This window comes from Meles meles, chromosome 10 (assembly GCF_922984935.1).
Source record: "Meles meles chromosome 10, mMelMel3.1 paternal haplotype, whole genome shotgun sequence".
In the NCBI taxonomy this organism is placed as follows: domain Eukaryota; kingdom Metazoa; phylum Chordata; class Mammalia; order Carnivora; family Mustelidae; genus Meles; species Meles meles.
The window spans coordinates 95431010-95454342 of NC_060075.1; the positions used below are offsets into that span (position 1 = coordinate 95431010).

The window sequence follows — 23333 nt, forward strand, 5'->3', positions numbered from 1 at the left end:
CCCCGCCGCAAGCGCCGCCCCCGCCGCCAGGCCGGCCTTCCGCGGCAGCCTCGCGGAGAACCACAGGCGAGCCCCGAAGTGGCTCCTAGGCGCGAGAAGTCCCGGGACGGCGGGACCGAGAGCGCCGAGCGGCCATGCTGAAAACGGGCGGAAGGGGTGTGGCTCAGGTCGCGTCACGTGAGCCCGGTGTTGTCACGTGGTGGGCGGAGGACCGCTCTTCTCCGGAGAGAGAGAGCGGGTCCCGGGAGGCCCGAGTCCCCGTCGCGGGCGTGTAGCGTTATCGGCGACGGGAGTGAACGCTCGGAGAAGAGCGTGCGCGAGTGCCCCGTGGAGAGAGCTCAGAGCGGGGCGCACACTACCGTGCCCTCGTCGTGCGACGCCCGTACGCACGCTGTGTGGCGCGCCCTCGGGGACGCGTCGTCTGCGCACGGACGGCGAGTCCTCAAGGTCCGCCCGAGTGCGGCCTTGGCGAGCTCCGACCGCGACGCCGGTCAGACACGGGACGAGCACCTGCTGGGTACGCCGTCCCACGGCCGAACCCTGCGGGAAGCAGCGGAGGGTAGGACTGGTTCCAGGAGCATGCGCAGGAGCTGGGCATTTATGAGCACTTTTGGGAAACAGTGAGGTCGTCAGGTTGGGCGCAAAGCTGGCCGTGTCCTGCCGGAGGACGCGACCGTGACCCGCCGTGTCCTGCAGAGGACGCGGCCGTCGCTCACCGTGTACTGCAGGAGGACGCGCGACCGTGGCCGGCCGTGTCCTGCCAGAGGACGCGACCGTGGCTCGCCGTGTCCTGCACGAGGACGCGACTGTGGCTCGCCGTGTCCTGTAGGAGGACGTGACGGTGGCCGGCCGTGTCCTGCGCGGGGACGCGACCGTGGCTTGCCGTGTCCTGCAGGACGGTGCGACCGTAGCTGGTCGTGTCCTGCAGGAGGACGCTACCGTGGCTCGCCGTGTCCTGCAGGAGAACGCGACCGTAACTTAGCTACTCCAGCGAGCAGAAACGCTTTGCATCTTCACTGGACTAAAATCTACAAATGAACGTGCATCTTCATAGCCTGCGGGCTCTAATTAGTTGCAAATACGGCCAGAACCAGGAATATTGCCCTCGGGCAGTGATTCTGAAACTTCTCGGAGTCATTTACACTCTTAATATTTATTGAAGACCCCAAAGACCTTCTTTGTGGCTCATTCTTATAGATAGGTACCACCTCTGATATTAAAACTGACAAATTTTAAATATTCGTTTTTAAATAACCACAAAAAGCACATGACATGCTAACATTTTTATGAAGGAATAATACTCTTCAAACAATTAGGATTACTGAGAAGTGTAGCATGGTTTTACATTTTCACAAATCCCTTTAACCTCAGGCTTCATCGAAGGCAGCAAGATTCTCGGAACTTTTGCATTCACTGATTGCAATATGTTGTTTTGATGGAAATACACGAAGAAATCGCATATTAAATAGATTGTAGTTGGAAAAGAAAGCATTTTCATTGTCTTTTCAAATAAAAGCATTATTTTTTGAAACCCAAGTTGCACAGGGGGTAGTTTCTTAACAGTGGTAATATGGAATCTGAAACACTAATGTTTCCTGCTTGTCACGTTAACACGCATCGGTCTGTGGATCTCTTACAGGCATGATTTCCCAACACCAGATCAGAATGCAGACTGTCGCATCACAGATGTGTGAAGCACACTCAACTGACCGGGCTGGGAGAAAAAGATGCTGACCTAAGCACCTCCAGAAATGATCGGAGTCTCAGGCTAAAGGCAAAGGGAGCTAAAAAGAGACGCTTCACCCTAAAGTTGTTTCCCAGGGGTGTGTGGGTTGTCATCTCTGAAAACACGACCCACGTACAGCGGAGGTGAATAATGAAGCAGATCGTGTGGGTGGTGGACTGAGGCTTCTCACTGCTGGTGTGGGAGCTCGCAGAGAAGCCAGGGAGGAGCCTGGAATGATTTGTGTGGCGGTGAATTAGAGCTGGAGGCATCAGCATGAACCAAGTTTAGCTTTGTCTAGCTACAGATGGCTGCATGTAGAAATATTTATAGAAATGGGCACATACATGTGTCAGTTTACACACACATATTTCGTTGCTCTCTCAACTGGGCAACAATGAGCAACAATGCCCCAGCAGCAAAGTGCTCAGAGAGTACCAGATCCTGGGTTCAAATCCCATCTCCAACCAAAGGGCCAAGACTCCCTGGAGAAATGGCTGATTCTGGGACTGGGGCAGAAAATATATGAGCTGAATCTGGACCAACTTGCTAGTCACACCAGGGAGCAAGGAAAAAGGAAAAACCCTCCATGATGGGGGTATGGCAAAGGGACGTAGGAGCCCGCAGAGAGACTTCCCAAAATGAATATCCATGAGTCCATACAGTATATACCATACTGAATAAATACATCTATGGAAGGAAATAGACAATATTCCTGTTGGGGAGAATTCCAAATAATTTATGTAAGTACTCTGCTCTGGAACATAACACCCCTCTCCCTGAGTGTAGGCTGTGCACAGTGACTTCCCTCCAAATAGCACCGTATAACGAGCATGGAAGGGGGAAGGGTAACTTCCAAGATGCCTGACGGACACAACCTCGGCCAGGCCACGAGACTCAATGCCAGCGGTGGGAAGTCACAGGGATACCAGGCACCCTTTATATGATCTGCTGAGAAGGGGCTCCACCTCTGTAGTCTCTCAGCCAAAGACCTGTAACTTCAGTCTAATTAGGAGAAAAATGCCAGACAAGCCCTGTTTGAGGACATTCTACCAAACTCCTGACCAGTCCTCCTGGAAACTGTCAAGGTCATCACAAACAAGGAAAGTCTGACAAACTGTCACAGCCAAGAGCCTAAGTAGACATAATAAATAAATGTCATGTGCTGTGCTGCATGGGATCCTGGGGCAGAAAGAAGGACACCAGGTAGACTTAGCAGTTATTAATACTGGTTTATGAATTGTGCACTGATAAAGGTACTACGCTAATATATATTAATCAGGTAAAATGGGTGTGAGGGCCATAGGAACTCTCTGTACTTTCTCTGCAATTTTTCTGTAAATCAAAAACTATTTTAAAAATTTTAAGTTTGCTTTCAAAAACCGTATGTTAAAAAAAATGATAATCAGGGGCACCTGGGTGGCTCAGTGGGTTAAGCCTCTGCCTTTGGCTCAGGTCATGGTATCAGGGTCCTTGGGGCTCTTGCTTCTCCCTCTCTCTCTGCCTGGCTCTCTGCCTACTTGTGATCTGTCAAATAAATAAATTAAATCTTTTTAAAAAATGATAATCATCCATAATCCTACCCTTCCCCCAAAGAGCAAGTGGGATGTGCTGCATTGGTGTGGGTCCAGAGAGGGAGGGTCCCTTATCCGCTGCTGGTGGGAGTGTGAAGAGAGCAGCCGCTCTGGGCACGCTTCATCTGTACCCATGCCTTAGCTCGCCAACACCATCTCTGGGTAGCCCGCCCATGTATGCACAAGGAGACGAGCAAATCCATGCTCAGCCTCATAGAGGTTCCTGCTTTGTACCTGAAATCCCACAGGTGCGATGAATTTCAGGATTTAGGTTTCCAGAAAAGTAACCTGATGCTCACCTTGCCTTAGGTATTACCCCGCATCTGGCCTGTGGCTACACACAGCGGAACCAGGCTCACGATGTGCCAGATACCTGACCACGCCCATCAAGGACGCCAAAGGATATAAACACCCCCCCATTCATGAAGAGTATAAATAGATACACCTTGTCTGGTCAGTTTTGCCACCAAATGAGTTTGCCCCAAACTTACAAAAGAGAGGAAAGATAAACTAGATTTCCAGAGATTTGGGGATTTGGGAATTCCACATAGGCGATTATGGAGCTGGAGTGGAAAAGTAATTGGGAGCAATGTGCCCACCAGCAAGGGGACGGGATGAAACCACTGCGTTGGTTCACACAGGGGAACCCGGTGGGGCCACTGCCACGAGGACTGGGCAGGTCTACACGGCCCCGTGAATAGATCTAACGTGTGTAGCCTGAGAAACTTGCGAAAGCGGATGTCAAGCATGATTCCATTTACATTTTAAAACCTGAGGTAATACTATATATTGTTTACATATAGACACGTGGAATTAAAGTTTCAAAACTTGCACGAAGAAGATAGACGGCGAGTTCTCAAGAGACAGGAACAGGTCACACCCACACTGCCACATGCCACCTTCAGCGTAATCATGTCCTTACCAGTCCAACCTGATGGCCAGAGGAGGTCCCACTACAGGCACCCCCGTGGGGATAGCCTCTCCCAGACCTGAGTGGGAGGACCTGTCGGGGACCCCTATCAGGGAACCCGCATGGCCCTGGGGTCATCAGAACTAGTGTCCACTGCAGGGCAGAGAGCTGTGAAGGCCACTCTTGGAGGAATGTTCGAAGCCGTAGTTGACGTAGGTGCTGCTGGCCGTGGATGTCGGGCCTGGGTGGCTCGGGCAGGAAGCCATCCTGGCCCTGGTGGCCTCTTCCATCTGCTTCTGCTCCCGCACTAGAGCTGCGTTGACGTCAGGCCCTGCAGGGGAACAGCCACAGAGGACCACGGTCAGGGGGCCCATGTGCTGAGCAGGAGTGTCCTCGCTGCCCTGAGTCGGTCAACGGGAGGAGGAACAGCTTCTCTTAGCAAGCAGTCCTTGCTGGGTACAGCCACCGGACGTTGCAGGCAGAAAGGAAACAGGGGTGCACAGGTAGGCGGGGATGTGCTCTGCGAGATAGAGCGATAGGATTGGTGGGGTCGACTGCGTGGGAGGGGCCCGGCTGGGCTGGGAGTGCGGAGTGCAGGGGTCGGGGAGTCTCCGTTCGGTGCAGGGGGCGGGGCTGCTGTGCGGGAGGGGCCCTATTGGGTAGGGACGGCGGGGGCGGGGCCGCTGTGTGAGAAGGGCCCTGCTGGGAAGGGACTGCAGGGGCGGGGGCGGGGGCCGCTGGTTGGGCGGGGCCCTGCTGGGCTGGGACTGCGGGGGCGGGGGGCGGGAGGTCCTGCCCCACGCGCCCGCGCCTGGGCGCTCACCCAGGTAGCTGAGGACCACTGGCAGCAAGACCAGGCCGTGCAGCAGACCTAGCACGGTGATGAGGAGGTTGAGGCGGAAGAAGAAGATCTGGATGAGCTGCGCCTTCGCCAGGCCCAGCACGAGGATGCCGGGCAGGTTGGTCATGGCCACGCCAGCGAACACCTGGGGGTCACAGTCAGGCGTGAGGGCAAGCAGGCGGCGGGGCGGAGGGGGGAATGGGAGGCGGTGGGTCCACTCACAGCGCTGCCCATGAAGACGGTGGCTTCCTTGGCCCTCTCCAGCCGGGTGGGCCGGGTGCTGACCGCAAAGGCGCGGGTGATGTGGGACACGAACTCCACGGATATGCCCACCGCCTAGGGGCAGAGAGGGGCGTTAGACGAGAGAGGGCCAGGGCGCGGGGTCTCCGGAAGGCAGCGGAGTGTCGGGCGAGGGCGGGTTACCGTGACCAGGTTGATAAGGGACACAGCGTTGTAGCTGATGCCCCACAGGGCCATGAAGCCCACGGTGTCCACGAGGATCATGACGATGGAGAAGAGGTTGAGGAGGCCCGAGCGCAGGTCCATGCCCAGCAGCAGGCAGCAGACGATGAAGGTGGGCAGCAGGCAGATGGCAAGCATGAAGAGGCCCTCAGGGACCACGTTCAGGTACTGCTCGTAGAACACGTTGGTGATCCTGCGGGTGACGGAGCTCTGTCACCACTGGGGCGCGTGGTTTCCTGCGTGGACCGAGCCCGCCCCTCGCCTCCCCCTTCCCCTTGCCGCCCCCCGCGCCCCCCCATCGCCGCCCCTGCTCCCCTCCCCCTCCCCGCCGGGCCTCACGTGTAGGGGAAGACCTCGAAGGCGGGGTCGGTGCCAGGAACCTGCCGCAGGTAGGCGGTGATGTTGGCCGCCAGCGCGCGCGCCGCCCGCAAAGCCTCCGTGAAATCCTGCGAGTTCCGCAGCGGCTTGTGGTAGGCCATGAACCGCGAGGCTGCGGGAAGGGAACAGGGGGCAGAGGAAGGGCAAGGTCAGAGCCCGGGGCACATCCGGCCACAATCAGGGTTCGGAGGCCACCACGTGGAACATTCTTCCATTGTGACCAAGGGGCCCAGCCTGCCGGTTTCGGACCGCAGCCCTGCAGCCGGTCCTACCCCTGGGGAGCCCCAGGCCCAGCCTGCCTCTGCCCAGTGCACCCTAAAGACACCTCCCAGATAAACCCACATGCTGTGCTCTAGGGCTTCGAAACATGCCTTGGGTTTTTCAGAATAACTCAATTACTTTTCGAGGGCGCATCCTCCCAGAGGGAAGATCCAGAAGGGGAGACAGAAAGGCGGCAGCGGTTCCGCTGACAGGATGAGGGCAGGCGGTTCAATGGTCATCCGTTTAGTCCGCTGCCCACATCTGCGGTGGTTTGTGCGTGCGAGTGAGGGGTGTGGCTGACCCCCCAGCGAGCGAGGAGTCCCCCTGACTGAGGATTTGGGGGAGGGGAGAAGGGAACAGGGCACACAGGGGTGAAGTCAGAGAATGGGGAGCTGGGTACCATGGTCTCTGAGGACAGGGCCAGTGGAAGGCTCCCCAGGAAGGAGGAAGGGGAGATGATCCCAGATCGAGAGGCTCTTCCCAGGGGCTTGCGGTCACCCCCCAGGGCCGCTGCTTCTGGCCATCCCCACCAGGTGAGGCCAGGCTTACCTAAAATCTGGCCGTCCTGTCCCAAATGCACGGAGGTGTTATACGCAGCCAGTCCCCTGCAAGGTCAAAGCAAGGGCTACATCAGGGACCTGGCCACCCTCGAGGGCCGGCTGTGCTCCCCACCCCAGGCTTACCCTTTGGGACATTTGATGTTTGGGGGGTCGCTCAGGAACCAGGGAAGGTACTTCTGGAACTGCTCCTCCGAGGGCCGCACAGGGCCAAGCGTCAGGCTCATGCAGTTCTTCAAGCAGGCCAGGGAGTCTGCAAAGACGGGGGGACTCTGGGCAGTGGCCCCCCAGCCCGGGCCGGGCGGCCCCCCATTCCCATGCAGGTCCCCAGGCACTGCCGCCACCGAAACACATAACACGCGTGTGACAGGTGTGCTCTGGCAGAGGAGGGGCTCCCCTCTCAGTCACGGAAGCTGCCTGCAAGTCTAGCGGGCGGGGGGGCCGAGAAACGACCCCCCGCGGCCTCCCCTCTCGGCCGACAGATGCAGCTCCTCCGAGGCCAAGGCCGGATGCTAGGTGCTGCTCTCCCTCCCACCCGCGTGACCACAGCTCAGGGTGCGCTCGCCCCAAGCCCGTACCCCGACCCTGACTGACCCTGCGAGAGCGCGGGAGGGGCTAAGAGGGCCTAGTCTGCTCCTTCCCTTGCCGCAGCTTCCCAAGCACTGGAAGGCCGGGTGCCCCCAGAGACCCCATACTCACTGACGGTCGAGGGGCAGAATTCGTCTTTATTAGGGCCGTAGGTATAGAGGCGGCAGCAGGAGGACGGGGTCAGCCAGTCGATGAAGTCATCCACCCAGGAGGAGGCGGGGATGGCCAGGTACGACCTGAGGGCCAGGAGAGAGGACGCCGGGTTGGGGCAGGACCCGGTGGGTGGGCAGTGAGTCCTTCCTGCAGCGCCCCCCCGCCCCCCCCCGCCTCAGGCGCGGGACAGCAGGAGGACAACTGCGTGGGGCCAAGGAGTCCAGAAGCAGGCTGGGGGTCACAGACAGGGCTCGGCCGGGGCACTCACTCCTCGGGGAACTCGGTGGCATATTGTATCTTCTGGGTTAAGGAGTAGCTGTCACATCCCGCGCTGGAGCAAATGGCATTCATACCCGCCTCGCTGGAGAAGTTGTAGCCCCCTGTGGTGACAAAGTAGACTGGGGCCCCCACCTCGAAGTAGCGGTTCAGGCTGAAGAAGTAGTCCAGCAGGTATGAGTCCTGGAACAGAATACAGTCCCGGGGCTGGGGCCTGACTCACCTGCAGGGGCTCACGGAGGTGCACGCTCACAGAGGCACATGCACACTCACAGAGGCGCACATTCACGGAGGCACCTACGCACTCACGGAGGCACATGCACATTCACGGAGGCGCACACTCACAGAGACACATACTCACAGAGGCGCATACACACTCACAGAGGCACGTGCACACTCACGGAGGCACACACTCACGGAAGCACATACACACGGAGGCACATATAGAGGTACATACACACTCACAGACACACATACACACACACTCATGAGATACTCACGGAGGTACATACACATTCACAGAGGCACACACTCACAGAAGACATGCAAGAGGTACATCCTAAAAGACTTGTGTGAGAGGTACCCGCACAGACGCCCACGCCCACACAGACTCGCGCCCGCAGACACCCGCACCCACAGAAGTACACTCAGAGTCACGTCGCAGAGGGGTTCGGTCGGAACTGCATCCACAGAGTACACACTCAAAGGTAGTCATGTCTCTGCGTGATCACAGGGACACACACAGAGCACACCCACATAGGTGTAAGCACAGAAGCGCACGTGAGCACGCTCTGACACACCCACACTCAGGTCCTGTCGCCCCTTCCCATCATCCCCTTTCTACCACAGCTACAGTCTAACGAGGTGTTCTGTGACCGTAGCCCACACACGTGGGCACCTGTGAACGTCTGAGTGCACACCTGCGAGGCCGTGTGTCAGGCAGCTGCCTGATCTGTTCCCTTCCCCTGAGTGGTGTCAGAGAAGATGGCATAGAAGGTACCAGGCACCTGTCCCCTGACCTGGGCAGCCCTGCATGGGCAGCACCTGTCTGATAGAGCTTGGAGCTCTGGGGTCTGCTGAGGGCTCCAGCTCCCCGGAGGAGGCCCGGAAGCTGAATCATGATCCATGCCATGGCCTTCAGCTCTCAGCTTGGTACCGGCCACGTGCAGGCCCTTTGCACACAGCTTGCGGGGTCCAGTGTGGGACACGAGGACCCCGGCCCCCAGAGATCACAGATTTGCATTCTGACCACTGGCCGCCGCTCTGACCTCAGTGGTGCAGAGTCAGGCTGCTGCTGTCAGCTCCCCTTCTTGAGCTGGCACGACTGCCGAGGTGTCTGAGTGACTAGTGATGGGTTGATTAAGTTGCCTCTTCATGTTTTCCCTTTTCCCCCTTTTGGCAGCCAGACGTATAAGGAATGGGACATTCAAAGGCAATCACAAATACAAGTGAAGTCACCACACATTACCCGGGCAAGGCTTAGGCTCAGAAAAAACCTGATAAGACTTTAATTTTACAGCTCAGGCTAATCTCCAGGACAGAGACACCGACAACAATCACATTTTTTTTTTAAAGCAAACTCCAGGGAATGGGGAGAATCTGATCTTTAGAGTTAGCATACAGTAAGACTCAACTGTCCATTTCTCAACAACCGTCACAGACAACACAGCCAATCAGGGAAGTATGGCCCGTACCTAGGAACCAGCACTCATCAACAGGTGATCTCGAGAAAGACCAGATGGTGATGCATCAGACAGACACTTCAAACTCTTAGGGATGTCTTAGGGATGCTCAGAGAGCAGCCGGACAAAGCCAGGAGAAGCAAGTGTGAGCACACGGGAGCACTTAACCAACAGAAAACATGAAATAGAACCCAGAAAGGAATTTTGGAACTGGAAAGTGCGAGGATTACGTGAAAAATCCTGGTCATAGATTATATGATCTTATGTATGCAAAACTCTAAAATTCCACTCCGAACCCCTTAAAACTCGTAAATAAATCCAGCAAGGTTGCAAGTTACGAGATCGATGCACAAAAAAAATCAGTCACATCTCTCTACACGAGCACTGACTAGCCCAAACGGAACTAGGGAAAGCCTAATTATAATAGCATGAAAAGAATAAAGTACTTAGGAATTTATGGTCACGCAAAGGGTGAACAGCTACACGCTGACAACCACACAGCATCGCTGAAAGGAACTAAAGGACACACCGGTGGGAAGACATCTGCGTCTGTGGGCTGGAAAACTGACTATTGTTCAGGCTGCTAGAGAGTCTCCACATTCGGTGCAATCGGTCCAGAACCCAATGACCTTTCTTGCAGAAACAGAAAAATCCGCCCTAAAATTCACAAGGGACTCCAAATAGCCCAAACAATCTTTAAAAGAACAAAGTTGGAGGACTCAGGGCGCCTGGATGGCTCAGTCAGTTGGGAGTCCGACTCTTGATTTTGGCCCAGATGGTGGGATCCGGCCCTCGTTAGGCTCCACACTCAACGGGCAGTCTGCATGGGATTCTCTCTCCCTCTGCCCCTCCCCATGCTTGCTCGCTCTCCCTCAATAAATAAACCTTTAAAAACAATGTTGGAGTGCTCACATCTCCTGGTTTCAAAACATGCCACAAGAATACAGTAATCAAATCAGTGAGGTGCTGGCACAGAGACAGACACACAGACCAACCGAATGGAAGAGCGAGCCCAGACACAAACCTTGGCATATATGGTGACAAGGAATTTGACAAAGGAGTGAAGGCCATTCAGTGGGGAAAAGGAGCCTCTTCAGCAGATGGCGCTGGGACAATGGGGCATCCACACACAAAAGAATGAAGTTGGACCCTCAAAAATATACACAACTATAGCAGCCACATCCACAAGCGCCAAACTGGAAGAGCCCAAATGTCCATCGACAGATGAAAGGATAAAGAGGATGTGGTCTATATGCACAGTGGAATATTACTCAGCTATCAAAAAGAATGAAATCCTACCACTTGCAATGACGTAGATGGAACTAGAAGGTATTATGCTAAATGAAATAAGTCAGAGAAAGACAATTACCATATGATCTGACTCCTGGATTTTAAGATACAAAACAGGATCACAGGGGAAGGGAGGGAAGAATAAAACAAGATGAGATCAGAGAAGGGGGCAAACCATAACAGACTCTTAACTCTAGGAAACAGACTGGGGGTTGCTGGAGAGGAGGTGAGGGAGGAAGTGGTAACGGTGATGGGCCTTAAGGAGGGCATGTGATGTAATGAGCACTGGGTATCATATGTGACTGATGAATCACTCACCTCTACTTCTAAAACTAGTAATACACTGCATGTTAACCAAATTGAGTTTAAATTTAAAAAAATAATATATATGTTATATATATATATGTATATAATTACATATAATTTTGGTTATATGCTATTAAACAATTATCAAAATATCTGTATCTCTTTACAAATTTTATATGAAGATTTATACTCTTTCTAATGTGTTCTCTCATTTATATAAGGACATTTTCTTCTGTGATTAGCTTTTACTAATGTAAAACTTGCTTTGATTTCTGTGTGCCTCATCCTAGTCAGATAATGAAGTGACTATGCAATCTATAAGAAAAACAATTTTATAAGGAAGTGTTTGTGACATAGGTATGATCATTTTTTACATTAAAAAAGTAATCACAATAAAAAATTAGACAGAACTATGGGGCACCTGGGGGGCTTGGTCAGTTGAGCGTCTGACTCTTGACCTCAGCTCAGGTCTTGATCTCGGGGTTGTGAGTTCAAGCCCCATATTGGGTTCCACACTGGGTGTGGAGCATACTTAAAAAAGAAAAGGAAAAAATAAACATAACTATGTATAAGAATTAACTCAAAATGGATCCGACACTTAAGAGTTGAATTTGTAATACCCTTAGCAGAAACATAGGAGAAAAGCTTCAAGATCCTGGATTTGGTGATTATTGCTTGAATGACACCAAAAGCCCAGTGAACAAACAGAGAAATAGGCAAATTGTACTTTATGAAAATGAAAAACTTTTTTTAAGGTTTTATTTTTAATTCATTGCTACACCCAGCATGGGGCCTGAACTCACGACCCTGAGATCAAGAGTCACAGGCTCCTCCAACGAGCCAACCAGGCACCAAGACAATTTAAAACTTTCATTCAGGGCACCTGGGTGGCTCAGCGGGTTAAGCCTCTGCCTTTGGCTCAGGTCATGGTCTCAGGGTTCTGGGATCAAGCCCCGCATCGGGCTCACTGCTCAGCAGGGAACCTGCTTCCCCCTCTCTCTCTGCCTGCCTCTCTGCCTACTTGTGATCTCTGTCTGTCAAATAAATAAATAAAATCTTAAAAAAAAAAACTCTCGTTCATCAGAGGACACTACAAATAGAGTAGAAAGGCAACAGATATGAATGAAGAAAACATCTGCAAACCATGTATCTGATAAGGGATTCTACCCAGAATATCTAGAGAACTCCCCAAATTCAACAAAGAAACAAAACAACAACAAAAAAGGAAGCTGTTTCAAAAATGGGCAAAACACTTGAACAGACATCTTTCCAAAGAAGACACACAAATGGCCAATGAGAGCATGAAAAGGTGTCCAGCATCACTGATCATCAGGAAAAGCAGATCAAAACCTCACTGAGGTACCCCTTCACACCAGTCAGGACGGCTGCCATCAAAGCAGAGAAAGAAAAAAGCCAGAAACAGCAAGTGTTGGCATGGACGTGGAGACCTCGCACCCCTGGAGCGCCATGGCGGGGGTGTAAAACAGAACAGCTGCGTGGGAAACAGTATGGCGGTCCTCGACAAATTAAAATTAGGATTATCATCTGATCCAGCGGTCCCACCTATGGGAACACATCCAGAAGAACAGGAAGCCTGTTCTGGAAGAGACAGCTCTGCACGCTTGTTCACGGCAGCCTCAGTCCCACCTGCTCGAACATGAAAGGAACCCGTGTCGTAGCAGACACATGGATAAACAAAATGTGTTGTGTGTGTGCGCGTGAAAATCCCCAGCCTGGAAGAGGAAGGAGCCCCCAACCCGCTCCCGCGTGGCTGACCCCGGAGGACACCAAGCTGAGCGGAAGGAGCCACGCACAGAAGGACACGCTGTAGGGTCCTGGCTCCGGGAGGTGCTGGGAGGCGTCCAACCCACGCTGATTCAGCACCACCCGCCAAGCCCCTGCCCCCAGCCCTGGCCCTGACTCTCCTGAACCCCAGGGGAGTGAGGCCACCAAGCAGGCTCACCTTGGGCAGGGCCAGCTCCTGATCCAGCCCCACGCTGATGTGGCACATGAAGTAGAGCCCCACTCCAAACAGGCCCATGAACAGCAGCAGCTGGGGGAAGGGGGAATATTCTGGAGCTTGGTGGACGTGAATCCCAGCCACCCCGGGCGTGAGCCCCAGGGGGCCCGGGCAAGCCGTCAACCCCTCCATGGGCGGCAGGACCAGGCACCAGGCTGAGCAGATCCTCCCGTCCCCCCGCCGCGCCTCCCGTCCCACTCACCACGACCACGCGCGTGACCCCGTGCAGCAGCAGTGGGACGTAGAACTTGCGGAAGGACCGGAGCAGGAGCCCCTCGCTTTGGTCAGGCGGGGGCAGCTTCGGGGCACCCACGCAGCAGCAGACATCCAACCGGGAGGCCTGGAAGGAGGCAGACCCTCGGGATGGTCCCAAAGCAGCCCCCAGAACTGCCTCCCTCCCGTGGAAGTGCCTCCCCAGGGGCCATCCCAAAGTACTATGTTGTTTGTTTTCCTGTCTTGATTAAACACCTCTAAACTTTGCTAGCTCCCTCATCTCATTTACATTTTTTTACTCGACCTTTTGTACTTTGCAGGTTTGATTGTATTCCCCTAAACCACCTTTTCTCTGGGGCCCTGGGGGCTTCATGTCCTCACAGCATAGTACCTGTCCCTGCACCCAGCCTCACTCTCTGAGCCTGCTCTGTGAAGGTATGAGGCTCCCCCACCCCCATCCCTGCAGAGATGAGCCCAGGCAGGTCCCTAGGTCCTGCGCCACCCCTACCTCCTGCCTCCTGCTGTCCAGAGAAAGCAGGGCCACAAAGGCGGACACCTGGAGCAGGAAGTCGAGAACGATCGCAAAGCCGGAGGTCAGGGCAAAGGTTCTCACAGCTGGCATGGGGGTCAGGGCCCCTGGAGGGTGCAGGGGTGAGTCTCAGGGCATGGTGTCTGCTCAGAGGAGCTCAGGGAAAGGGGCTGCCCATCCCCAGTGTCCCCAGTCCCCCTGGCTGCCCAGGCTCACCAAGAAAGAAGCAGATGGCCTCAGACAGGCTGCAGAGCAGCATACTGGGGGCCACTCTGCCCAACGCGCGGCCGATGTGGGCCTCTTGCCGCTCCTCGGGCCTCCGAGGCAACCTCTGCATGGGGACATCAGGGCTAGTGTCCAGAGCCAGCCATGGGCAGGGAGCTGGCCTGTCTGTGCCCGCGCTCTGCCCATCGGGAGCAGAGCCCACCAATGCTCTCTGCCTCGTCCACTTCTCAGGGTCTGGCCCAGACACATGCTTGGCTTCGGGACGTTCCAGCACGCCCCCAGGTCCCTCAACATCCGCCCACAGGAGAGGCAGATCAACTCGGACCGTCCATCCGTGGCATGCCAAGGAGGAGGCTGTGTGGTGCCACGTGACGCCCCGCAGAGACCATGGCAGCCCGAGGGAGAGTAAGTGCAGGGGACACGCGCATCACGAAGCTGACACGTAACTGTCTGTGGTCCATGGGCCCATGTCTGCCCACGCACAAGCAGAGTCAGCCCAGCCCCGGGGGCTGCAGGAGCCCCCCACCCTCTCACCTGGTACTCCAGAACAAAGATGAAGATGTTGTCGGCCCCCACGGCCAGCACCAGGAAAGGCACCACTTGAAGGATCACCAGGGAGGAGGGCACCCCCAAGTAGGAGAAGAAGCCCATTGCCGCCGTGACTGCTCCCAGCACCACCGCCACCCCGCCCAGGCCCAGCGTCACCTTGGAGTCCACCTGCAAGGGAACCAGGCTCAGCTCCGGGCTGCCTCGTGTCGCAGGGTGTTCTAAGGGTCAGTTCTGCACCTGCTCCGGGGCCCGCCTGAGAGCAGTGCAACTCCAAGAAGCGTTACCCCTCCAAGAAGCATTACCCCTTGGGGAGCCCCTGTGGGGAAGGTTCCGGATATCCTGACAAGCCAAACCACCCCACCCTGCCCTCCCACCCACCCCAAAGTCTCACCAGCACTCGGCGCCAGCTGGAGTAGCTGCCCAGGGCCAGGGAGATGTACAAGAAGATGACGATGTAGCTGACCCCAAAGATGGGCAGGTCCTGGGCCGTGGTGCGGTTGATCTCGTCCTCCAGCGAGCGCTGCGGACACACCCCGCCAGCCCCACTGACCCAGGGGCTCCCCGAGCCCCAGCAGGGCTGCTGTCCCGGCCTCCCAGATGGGCAAACCCAGGGCTGCTCAGGAGGGGAGGAACCCACCCGAGCCCCCACTCCGGGTCCCCTCCCCACAGAGCCAGGGACCCCGAAACCTACCTCTGCCATGAATGTGACCTGGAACCTGCCAGCCGTCTGCTGCTGGAAGGCTTTCATCTCCTCTAAGAACGCCGCCTCCCAGAGCTTAACATGGGCCAGCTGGGGGTCCCCAGGTTCATAGTTGTTGAGGGAGAAGGTCATGATCAGGGCCTCCGCCTCAGAGTAGTCCTTCCCTGGGATGCAAAATGCTCAGCTACCCTCCTTCTTCACCCCTGCTCCCCTCCTCACCCAGCCTCCTCTCCCCCACGCCAGCCCATCCCTGTCTCCCCTCCCTCGTCCAGCCTCACGCCTGCCCCCCTCCCTCCTCCAGCATCACACCAGCTCCCCTCCCCCCTCCCTATTCAAGCCATGGTCTAACCCCTCCATCCGACCTCCGACCTCCGACCTCTGTCTCTCAGCCAAGGGCCAGACCTGTGAACCCAGGCACAGCCCAGAGGACCTGAGCGAGCATGGGGAAGCTGAAGGAGGTGGCAGGTCCGCGGTCCCCTCCAGCCCGGCCACCCCCAAGCAGCAAGACCCCATCACTATTCCCTCTCCCCACTGCCCCTGCCCCATACGGCCCCCTCACTGGCCTCCCCCAGGGCCACCTGGCTTACCTTTGTAGCCTCCCACGGCAAGGAAGGGGAAGACTGGACCCCCATAGTCAGCCATGCAGCTCAGAGCCAGGGCCGTGCCGTCCTTGAAGGTGAGTGGGGCACTGGGGGCAGAAGGAAGGCCCTTTCCTGGCCCTGTGCCTATTGCCAGGCTTGGTGCCAGCCCCAGGCTGCCAGCACTGGCACCTGACCCCATGGTCAGAACTGTTTCTCCCAGTAAGATTTCATGCGACCCAACTCACAGTGGACCCTCTCCCCGCACAGCCGCCCAAGGCTCTGGGCGAAGGGCTGCACCCAGACAAGGTGGTGGGCCTCACACACACGGGCCCCTGGGGGACACCAGGACTTCGCCCCTGGGGTCAGCACAAGTAGCTGCATGGGCCTCGCACCACTCAGCCTCCTCCCTCGCCAACCTGGAGCCCTCCAGGCCCGAGTTCAGATCCTTCTTTCTGCAGGCAGGTGAGCAGCCCGGGGCCTCGGGCACGTCTCTACTGAGCTTTCCTGCAAACACATCCTGGGCACAGGATGACGTTCTTCGTGAGCGAGTACATCCGTCACCAGCTGTCCTGGGCATGCTGGCTGCCTGGGACCTGGAGAGGCTCACGACACCCCTGGGCCTGTTTTCCTGTCTCCGGAATGGGCATCACAGCCACGGAGAGCTGCTGTGAGCTTCCGTAATCAAAATCAAGCCGGTGTGAGCTTTGGACCTGGGGCCAGAGCTCCCTCCCCAGCCCGCCAGCCAGGGCCAAGCACAGACTCTGGGAAGCGGCCCAGAGTGTGGGCTTCCCCGAGGGGCAGGGCCCTGGGTCTCCCTCCTCTAATCCAGTGGTTCTCAGTGTGGCGTCAGGGCGGAGGGTCTGCAAGGCCAGAACTATTCTCATAACCACTAACATGCTGTTTGCCGTTCTCCCTCATTTGACCTCAATATAAGGAATACAGATGGTTCACCAATATGGCTTCAGCTCTGTATTGCAACCGACAGCTAGGACAAACCCCTGTTGACTCTGGTGCAGTAGCAAAGCTAACCCCAAGCCCGTGGAAGGCTGTCGCAGCCTCCCTTCCTCGTCTGGCGCATAGGGGTGAGGCCGCGCATTCTCACTGGGCTCCGGACCAGGGCCCAGTTGTACTCTATCAAGCGAAACACGGTGCCACCTCTGTGGACTTGCGATGGGCTCGGTACTGTTGTTTGTAAAGAACTAACACAGAGGGGCGCCTGGGTGGCTCAGTGGTTAAAGCCTCTGCCTTCAGCTCAGGTCATGATCTCAGGGTCCTGGGATCGAGCCCCGCATCGGGCTCTCTGCTCAGCGGGGAGCCTGATTCCTCCCTTCTCTCTCTCTGCCTGCCTCTCTACCTACTTGTGATCTGTCAAATAAATAAATAAAATCTTTAAAAAAAAAAAAAGAACTAACAGATGTTTTCTTTTCTGTTCTGCTTTCTCCCGTGGGAGAGGTCGGGGGACCTAGGTCTCTCCAGATGCTGGGGACCCCTGTCCACTGCGGCCTCAGACAGCCTCGACCACTGCCTGCCCACGTGCCGCCCTCCAGGCTGGGGTGGCCCAGGAGCCTTCACTCCCACCCCCAAGGCCTGGAAGCCTCCTTAGCCTCCTGGTTTGCCCCGTGGCAGAGAGGAGGCAGTTGGGACTGAGCCCCAAAAGCGCCAGACTGTGTGGCCATCTCCTGCCCAGGGGACACCTAGCCCAGGCGTGCAGAGCCTGAGCTGAGGCCCAGCCCCTGCCCTGGCCCAAGGGCACCTCGCGGGGGACCCTGCTGGCCCCCGGGGCCTGTGCAGAAGCCCACCCACATGTGGGGCCGTCACATCACTCTGTAACACACAAAGCAAGGACGTGCAAGGACGCCACTGCTCTGAGTGGAGTGGAACCCGGGAGGCCCAGACGGCCCCGTGCAAATCTGCAACGGTGAGTGAGAGCCCACGAAGAGAGAGGGCCCTCGGGGGAGACGTGGAGAGAAAGGGGGTGGTCTGGGTCTAGGTCTGAGACCCAGACATGGAGCCACCTGGGAGCCCAGGGGCTGCAAGTTCCCGGCGCACACAGCAGCCCTGGCTGGGGCGGGCCGCAGGGGACTCACTTGACGCAATAGAGGAAGTGGTCCCTCCAGTCCACCTGGGAGGTCTGCCCCATGAGTGTCTGGTTGGCCGTGAGCAGCAGGTGCGAGCGATTGTTCTGGAAGTACTGCAGGAGGCTATTGACGCAGCAGTCGGAGAGACTGGCGTTGTGCGGGTTGAGGGGCGCGAAGCAGACGTCCTGCAGCGAGATGTTGCGCTTCTCGGTGGGTGACCACACCTGCAGGTGCCGCAGCCTCTCCTGCAGCTCCAGCAGCTCCAGCAGGAGGTCCAAGGCCAGGATCCCGCTGAAGTTCTTGGGCCCAAGCAGCAGGGAGTCGTAGTGGTAGCTGGGCTGCCCCGGGGCTGTCAGGATCACCTGGTTGGTCCGGAAGAAGGGGCCAAAATGCTCGTCGTGGAAGGCCTTCTCACTGCGGGCTTGGCTGCTGGGGGCCGACCACAGCTCCACAGGGTCCGTGGTCAGCTGCAGAAAGGCCAGGCCCCCTGACAAGGCCACCACCACAGCGACGGACAGGAGGAGGACGGTTAGCGGCCACGAGGCCACCCACGTGCCCCAGGCCTGGAAGCACTGGCTGAGGACAGTGTGGGTGGAGAGGCTGAGTCTGTCGGACAGGCTTGTGCCTGCCTTGGGGTCCGGCGTCTTGTCCCGGTGGCGGGACGCGGCCAGGCGGGTTGCCACCAGGAAGGCGGTGAGCAGGACAAGCGCGGAGCAGAGGAGGATGACGAGGACCAGACCGCCCGCCATTCGGCCCAGGTAGAAGGTGGCGTCCAGGGCCTGGGGCCGGGCGATGACGGGGCAGGATGCAGCACAGTCCTGGCAGGAGCAGGTGGCCGTGCCGTTGCCCTGGGACACGTTGCAGGGCTGGACCTCCCCGTTCAGAGGCTGCATCCCACTGCCGGGGTCCTGGCCAGGCTCCAGCAGGTGGAAGGTGATGTCCAGGGGAGCCAGGCCGTTCCCCGTGTCCCCCTGGAAGTTGAGCCAGCGCTGAGCAGTGCAGAGGGCGGAGCCGTACACACCGCACATGGCGCCCACCGCCAGCGTGGCGGCCGCGGGGATGCGCACCCGGCTGCACGAGTCGTAGGTCCGCTGCGCGAAGTCGTGCTGGTAGAAAGCCTCGTAGGCCACCACGGCCGGGGCCCGGCCGCCCCCACCTCCTGCCACGCGGGTCACATTGATGAAGAGGCTCTGGTTGGGGCTGCAGGTGTTGTGGCAGTGCAGGTTCACGAAGTTGTCAGAGCAGGCGGGGCAGCGGGTGAGCAGGGCCGTGGTGACCGCCAGGCTGGCCTGGAGGGACACCAGCTGCTTGGAGGAGCAGCAGGCGTACGTGGAGCTGGGCCCCGCGTAGAGGCGGGGGCAGATGCGCTGGAGGAGGGCCAGGTGGTCGCCGGTGACGAGCACGGCGGGCGTGTTGGACAGGCAGGACACGTTGGACATTGGGGCCAGGCCCCCGGACAGCTCCGGGTTCCTCCCACACTCGTCGTAGAAAGTGCAGTAGCCGGGCTGGTGGATGGGCGTGTACGGCTCGCCCTGGGCCTACGGGGCAGGGCAGCATCAGTACGGGGCCCCCTCTGGGCAGCACCTTGGGAGGCTGGTGGGCAGCGGGGGCCGGCGTGGGGGACACTGCTAGGAGACCCAGGAAGAGGTGGGGCCCCTCCCACGGTGTCTGGAGGACACCCCTGGCAGGCCACAGTGGTAGGGTCTCTGGAGAGGGAGGTGGACGAACAGACCTGCATTTTACAAGGTCACGGTGGAGGGCAAGGGGGCAGGTGGGGAGAACGGGGTGGGCTGGGGGACCCCCGGAGGCTGCCGCGTGGTCCCGCTGGGACACGGTGGCCCCTGACAGGTCGGGGGCTGAGACCATGAGACCTTGCCCTCGAGGCATGGTTGCTTCGAAGGTGGCTGCCGTCTGCCTGAGCAGCGACCCGTACCCTGAGGCCCTGGGCCCCTCTTGGAGATTCTTGGGGCCCAAAGCCTTCGCCCGTCCTCCCTGATGTGCGAGTGACGGAGAAACTTGAGGCAAGCATCCCAGAACTCCCCCGGCCCCCAGATGATAAATCCTCATCAGGTGATCCCCCCGAGCCCACCCCACAGCACCCCGGGATGGGAGCTTCCCTCAACCCTCTGCTCCCGCCTCAGGCCAGGACGTCCACGCGCACTGGGGATGGGAGGCCCTCCGCCACCCCGGTCCCCAGGACCCCCACCCGCACCCCTCCTGGAGCTGCCTGGGATCCCTCATCCGTCCAGGCCCTCCTCGCTGTGGCCACGCAGCCCTCAGCACAGTAGTCCCCCAGGGCGGCAGTGGCAGAGTGGCGGTGGCCGCCCGCACCCGGACTCACCAAGTGCAGGAGCAGCGCCCACAGCAGCCAGCCCCTCGGGCCAGCCTCTGCCATCCTGGCGCGGGAAGGGGTACCAAGGCAGTGGGGCTAGGCCACGGGGACAGCCGAGGGCTGGCTCTTGGAGACCCACAGTGCTTGTCGAGGTAGTTCATGTACTGAAACTCGGGGTGCACAGTGAGGCGGGCTCCCCGTCAGGGACAGCCTGGCCTGACTTGGCCGGGACCAATGGGGCTGAGCCCCACGCCTCCCACGGCTCCCGCTGGTTAATGATCCACTTCTTCTCCCTCCTGCCCTTGTCCCCGTCTCTCCACAAGCCTCCCAGTGAGGTGCTGTGGTCTCCCCTGGGCCCACTTCCCAAAGCGAGAGCGGGCCATCCGAACCCCACTCAATACCCGCCCCCCACCCCGACCTGCCCAGCCTCAGCCCACCCCCTACCCAACCTCCTCTTGAGACCAAGCCAGCTGGGGCCAGGACACGCCCTTACACTGTCAGCCTTAGCAACAGTTGTTAATTAATATTAACAACCTGATAACAGAGGGGACAGTTAGGGGTGGAGTGACCAGTGACAAATATCCTCTTCTGGGCGGAGGGGGAATATCAGGTCCCCCGACAGCACAGAGTTCCCAGATGCGAGAGCCCAGGCCCTCCTCTGCCCGCCCCCCTCTGTCCCCTCCCAGGCCGGGCCTGTCCCCGCCAGCCCTGGAGGAACAGTGTCACCAGGAGCCCCACGCAAACAGCGCAGGCGCTCAGGACTCACCTTCTGCTCCCTCCCTCGGGCTCTCCCTATCACCAGCGGTCCAGACCTTGGCCCCCGCGCGGAGGCTGAGCTGATAAGGGAGCCTGCGGGAGCACCATCTGTGTGGCCGCCCACCCCAGGCAGCTGCAGGAAGAGGCCTGCTATCTCTAACCTCCCTCGGCTCAAGGACCCTGGTCTGACTCAGAAGAGCCACCCCAGACGTGCCGGGAAGACAGAAGCCAAGGGGGGCTCAGGCCCACCCTGAGTCAGCTCTGAGTCAGCCTCACGTAGGGAGAAGAGTCAAGGGCCCCGCTGTCCGTGTGCAGCCGCCGCCGTCTGGTCCCCTCCGGGCCCCGCCCCCATGCACCTGCTAGCCCATATGGAGCCTCCAGCCCCCCTCAGGGCTTCTGTCCCTGCTCCTGGATCTTCCCCCAGAAGCAGAGCCTGAGACGGGGAGTCACTTGCACACAGTTTATCACAGGTGACCCAGATGGCCCCAGCAGGGGAGCGGGGACGAGCCAGGGAGTGGAAGGAAGCCTGCGTGGTCTCCGGGGTCTCAGCTGACACACGCCCAGGGCAGAGCAGAAGATGGACGTGCTCCCCACAATCCATGCACGCCCAGGCTGTGTCCCGCAGAGGGACAGATCCAGCTCCTGGGGCTGGTGCCTGCACGTCGTTATCATGCCTTAGTTTTCAGTTCGTGACTTTGTGCCCAACTGTTAGCTCCTCGATCTTGAACTGATTCAGACCGAGATCCCGGAGATCAGATTAGGGGGCCAAAAGGCGCCAGGCTTCTGCCCTGCGTGCCATGCCTGCGGGCGCTTCCCTGGGCTAATCTGGAGCACAGCGATTAGCAGATCGCGCTGGGCACTGGCGGGTGAAGGGCTCGGATGGCCGACACCCCAGCACCGAAATGCTTTCCACTGACACCGGCGATACCCAAGCGCCCCCGTCAGCGGCCTCGCCTTCCCCGTGTGCTGTCTCTGCTGTCAGGCTGGACGCCTCCTTTCCCGTTTTCCTTTGAGACGAGGGACATGGGGTCATGGGCCCGCTCCGGCCCAGAGAGGGGTGAGCGGGAGCGGGTCTCCCAGCTCAGGAGATGGCACAGGGGAGAAGCCGGTGGGGGTCCGGCTGGCGGATGCTGGGCCGTGCGCCCCAGGCCTTCAGAGAGTCCGCAGTCTGGGCTGAGAGGCAGGGGTCGGGCTGCGGCACTCGGCCAGCCCAGGTGCGCTGTGGGGACCCCCTGGCGGCCAGCCTGGAGGGGGGGATGTGGGGTCTTGGCACCTTGGAGCAGCCTTCATCTTCTCTGTTGTCAGAGCCCCGATGCTGTGTGTGGAAAGCCTGTGTCCGAGGTGCCGGGGAGAGACCCTTCCCTGCCCTCCCTGTCTCCTTTGCAGCGGGCCGTGGTCCTGTGGTCCTGTTCTGGCCAGTGTGAAGCCTTTTTTTCTCATGTGTCATTTTTTTGGAGCGGTCCCGTTTGCAGGAGATCCCACCCGCCCCACCACGGGCCACAGCCCGTTACTAACCACGTGCGTTAGTGAGGCACCTTTGCTGCTGTCTACGACCCAAGAGGGACAGGTTACTATTAAGGCAAGCCCACGGTTTACCTTAGAGCTCACCCTTGGGGAGCTGTGGGATGTTACACCATACAGAACAGTCTCTCTGCCTAAAACTCCCACACTCCTCCTTTACCCATCCTGCCTTCCCAAAGCCCCGACTGCCACAGCTCTTTGCGCAGATGTTTGTTGGCGAGGCAACACACACAACCCAAGACTCACCGTCTCCACCGTCTGAAATTCAGCACCTTCGCACTGTGGCGCGGACATCACCACTGGCCCTCTTATAAATAGGAGCTCTGTGCCTGCCAAACCCCACCTCCCCGGCCCCCCGAGACCTCCGCTCCGCTTTCTGTCTGCATGATTCTGAGCAAGTGCCTCACGTAAGTGCGACCAGACGGTCCTTGTCTTTCCTGTGACTGGCGTATTGCACGGAACGGAAGGTCCCCACGCTTCGTGCCCGCTGCAGCGGGTGTCAGCAGTGCCTTTTCTAAGGCTGAATGCTGTGCCACGGCGTGGACAGACCAGGGGCTGCCAAAGGACGCCTGGGGCTTCCACTGTTGGTTACTGTGAATAATGTCGTAACCACGGGTGTGCTGCTTGCCTCCCAGACCCTGTTGCAAATCTTTGGGGTCCGGATCTAGCCATGGAATTGCCAGATCAATTGGCAACTTTATTTTTAACTTTCCGAGGAGCTAGCCTATGGTGTCCCACAGTGGCCCCTTTCACACCGCCACTTTTTCACACCCTCCGCATGGGGCTTGCCACTGGTTCGACGGCAGCGGTCCTGCCGTCCTCATCTGC

At 58.2% G+C, this 23333-nt stretch overlaps 1 protein-coding gene across 2 annotated transcripts; it reads right to left on the reverse strand.

Moving 5' to 3' along the window:
• Positions 1-4038: 4038 nt before the first annotated feature.
• Positions 4039-20470, reverse strand: NPC1L1 (NPC1 like intracellular cholesterol transporter 1). Of its 2 annotated transcripts, XM_046020386.1 has the most exons (19): positions 20238-20457; positions 17906-19434; positions 15825-15925; positions 15229-15401; positions 14929-15057; positions 14523-14705; positions 13980-14094; positions 13743-13870; positions 13224-13361; positions 12965-13054; positions 7716-7906; positions 7406-7530; positions 6833-6959; positions 6699-6754; positions 5850-6000; positions 5472-5703; positions 5271-5384; positions 5031-5193; positions 4039-4538 (listed from the first exon to the last, which is right to left on the reverse strand). In XM_046020386.1, exons 1-19 carry the CDS (start codon positions 20289-20291, stop codon positions 4351-4353), a joined length of 3987 nt encoding a protein of 1328 aa, XP_045876342.1. In that variant the 5' UTR covers positions 20292-20457; the 3' UTR covers positions 4039-4350. The 2 variants fall into 2 exon arrangements, with proteins under 2 accessions (XP_045876342.1, XP_045876343.1); XM_046020387.1 differs by lacking the exons at positions 4039-4538; positions 5031-5193; positions 5271-5384; ... (4 more) ...; positions 7406-7530; positions 7716-7906 and adding an exon at positions 12036-12648 and having other exon boundaries at positions 20238-20470.
• Between the last annotated feature and the right edge of the window lie 2863 nt (positions 20471-23333).

Bases quoted from the DNA above. Each gene is read 5' to 3' on its own strand.
- NPC1L1 (XM_046020386.1), bottom strand. From the start codon at position 20,291: ATGGCAGAGGCTGGCCCGAGGGGCTGGCTGCTGTGGGCGCTGCTCCTG. The intron at 13,055-13,223 runs GTGAGTGGGACG...CCCTTCCCCCAG, and splicing joins GGGTCACGCGCGTGGTCGTG to CTGCTGCTGTTCATGGGCCT. The intron at 7,907-12,964 runs GTGAGCCTGCTT...ATTCTGTTCCAG, and splicing joins AGGAGCTGGCCCTGCCCAAG to GACTCATACCTGCTGGACTA.